Source organism: Cyprinodon variegatus, unplaced genomic scaffold (genome assembly GCF_000732505.1).
Source record: "Cyprinodon variegatus isolate N-32 unplaced genomic scaffold, C_variegatus-1.0 Scaffold82, whole genome shotgun sequence".
Classification (NCBI taxonomy): domain Eukaryota; kingdom Metazoa; phylum Chordata; class Actinopteri; order Cyprinodontiformes; family Cyprinodontidae; genus Cyprinodon; species Cyprinodon variegatus.
Window position 1 is genome coordinate 1,157,664 of NW_015150535.1, and position 1,831 is coordinate 1,159,494.

The window sequence follows — 1,831 nt, forward strand, 5'->3', positions numbered from 1 at the left end:
AGTGTGTGTGTGTGTGTGTATATATATATATATATATATATATATGTATATGTATATATATGTATATGTGTGTGAATATATATATATATGCATATGTGTATGTGTATATATAAGTGTGTGTGTGTGTGTGTATATATATATATATATATATATATATGTATATGTGTATATATATATATATATGCTAATAGAATAATCTTTTCAGGTTGCAAATAAGGCTTCTAACTAGAACATTTTATTTTTTTTATCATAGGAACTAAATAGGCTTGAAAACATTCCTCTTCTGCTGAGTTTTAGGTTTATAAAACTTTATGACTAGTTTGTTTTCAGCAGCCACAGCGTCAGTTGTAAGCACCGCTCCAAACAAAAGAATGCCTCCGAATTGAAGTCTTTTCCAAAAGCTCTCTCACAGTGTTTACAGCATTCGTGCCAGACAGTTTTATAAAGGCTCTCATGCCCAGTCCTGCATTTATCTTCACTGCATGGAAATGTGCTTCCAGGGTGCCGTTTGCGCCCTGAAGCAGGAAATCTGTTCACAGCTGATGCATTTGTTTGAAAGTGACTCCATTTAGCTGTGTCTCTGGTAAAATGATTTGTTGAGGTGTCTTGGCTTGTTCTTTCCTGCAAAGAAAAAACAAACATTAAAGGAATACATCATCAAGAGGTGGCAAAAAGAGATACCGATCTGCTGTGCAAAGTTTTTATTGTTGATTTATGAGCCTGCTTGTCCAACAAGTTGGATTATTTAGAGGCAAACAGTGGTGAGAACCTCAAAAGTAGTTTTACAGAAATGGTTTGCATTTTAAACATTGTTGATCCTAGGTTATACATACGGAGAGCTGTTTTATTATGAAATAAATACATTTTAAAAATAAATAAACTATTGGAAAATATTCCGCAAATAGATTTCCTCATTAAAGATTGAAGTTTATTAAGATGTATTTCATTACGAAGTGAAATCTATTACATTTCTTAATGCTTTAATTTCAAGATATATTAATTTCGATACATAATTATTTAAGATGTATTTTTTTACTTAAATATGTATTCTTTTATTTGTTCATTTAACAAGTAATTTATTTCAATATAGATCTATTTACATCAACATGTATTTATTAAATATATGTCTGCATAAGTTTTTGGAACTATTACTTTAATGTTTATACATCCTAATTTGATGTTTTCATTTAATACTTTGCAAAGATTTTAATCCATTTTAGGATTTTTTACACATTTTTTCTCTGAAAAGAAACAGGAATTTAGTGTAGTCTCCTAAATTGGTGACGTGTATAAGTTCTTTAGTCTTTTTTCAGGTGTTTTAAAGTTTTCCTAAAACTTTGCGTTTTCCTCTAATTCAGATTATAAAGTTTAACCGTCAAGAAAGACAATTTCTACACATTCAGCAAGAATCATCTTTTACAATGCTTGGCATGTAAAAGGGGAAAAAGCCCAAAACAAAACCACACAAAACCTTGTTTTTCTCTATCCTTGAATAGGGATTTCATCATTTTTAGGACACATAATTAAAACCAATGTCTGTCATAACAATAATGTTTCTGTTTAGGTTCCCAATCAGTGGCCTGTGTGACGGAAAATGGCATCACATAGCCTTCAGTGTGTCCTCCGACCACCTACGGCTGTATGTGGACTGCTTGCTGCTGGAAAGCGTGGACTGGGTCAACCATGGCTTGGAGATCGGAACTGATGGTCTCCTCATGGTTGGAGGCATCCTGGAGGCCTTTGAAGCTCCATTTGAAGTAAGCTGCTTTCAGACAGGGTTCCCGCGGGTCCTTAAAAAGTCTTAAAAGGCATTGAATTCTTCAAAATAAAA

The 1,831-nt window shown here is 32.8% G+C and overlaps 1 protein-coding gene across 1 annotated transcript in view; it reads left to right on the top strand.

Moving 5' to 3' along the window:
• The window catches only part of col27a1 (collagen, type XXVII, alpha 1), a 108,954-nt gene that overhangs the window by 40,484 nt on the left and 66,639 nt on the right, over window positions 1–1,831 (top strand). Inside the window, exon 4 of the mRNA XM_015373179.1 lies at window positions 1,565–1,757. Coding sequence (XP_015228665.1) covers window positions 1,565–1,757 — 193 coding nt within the window. The remainder of the gene's footprint in view (window positions 1–1,564; window positions 1,758–1,831) is intronic.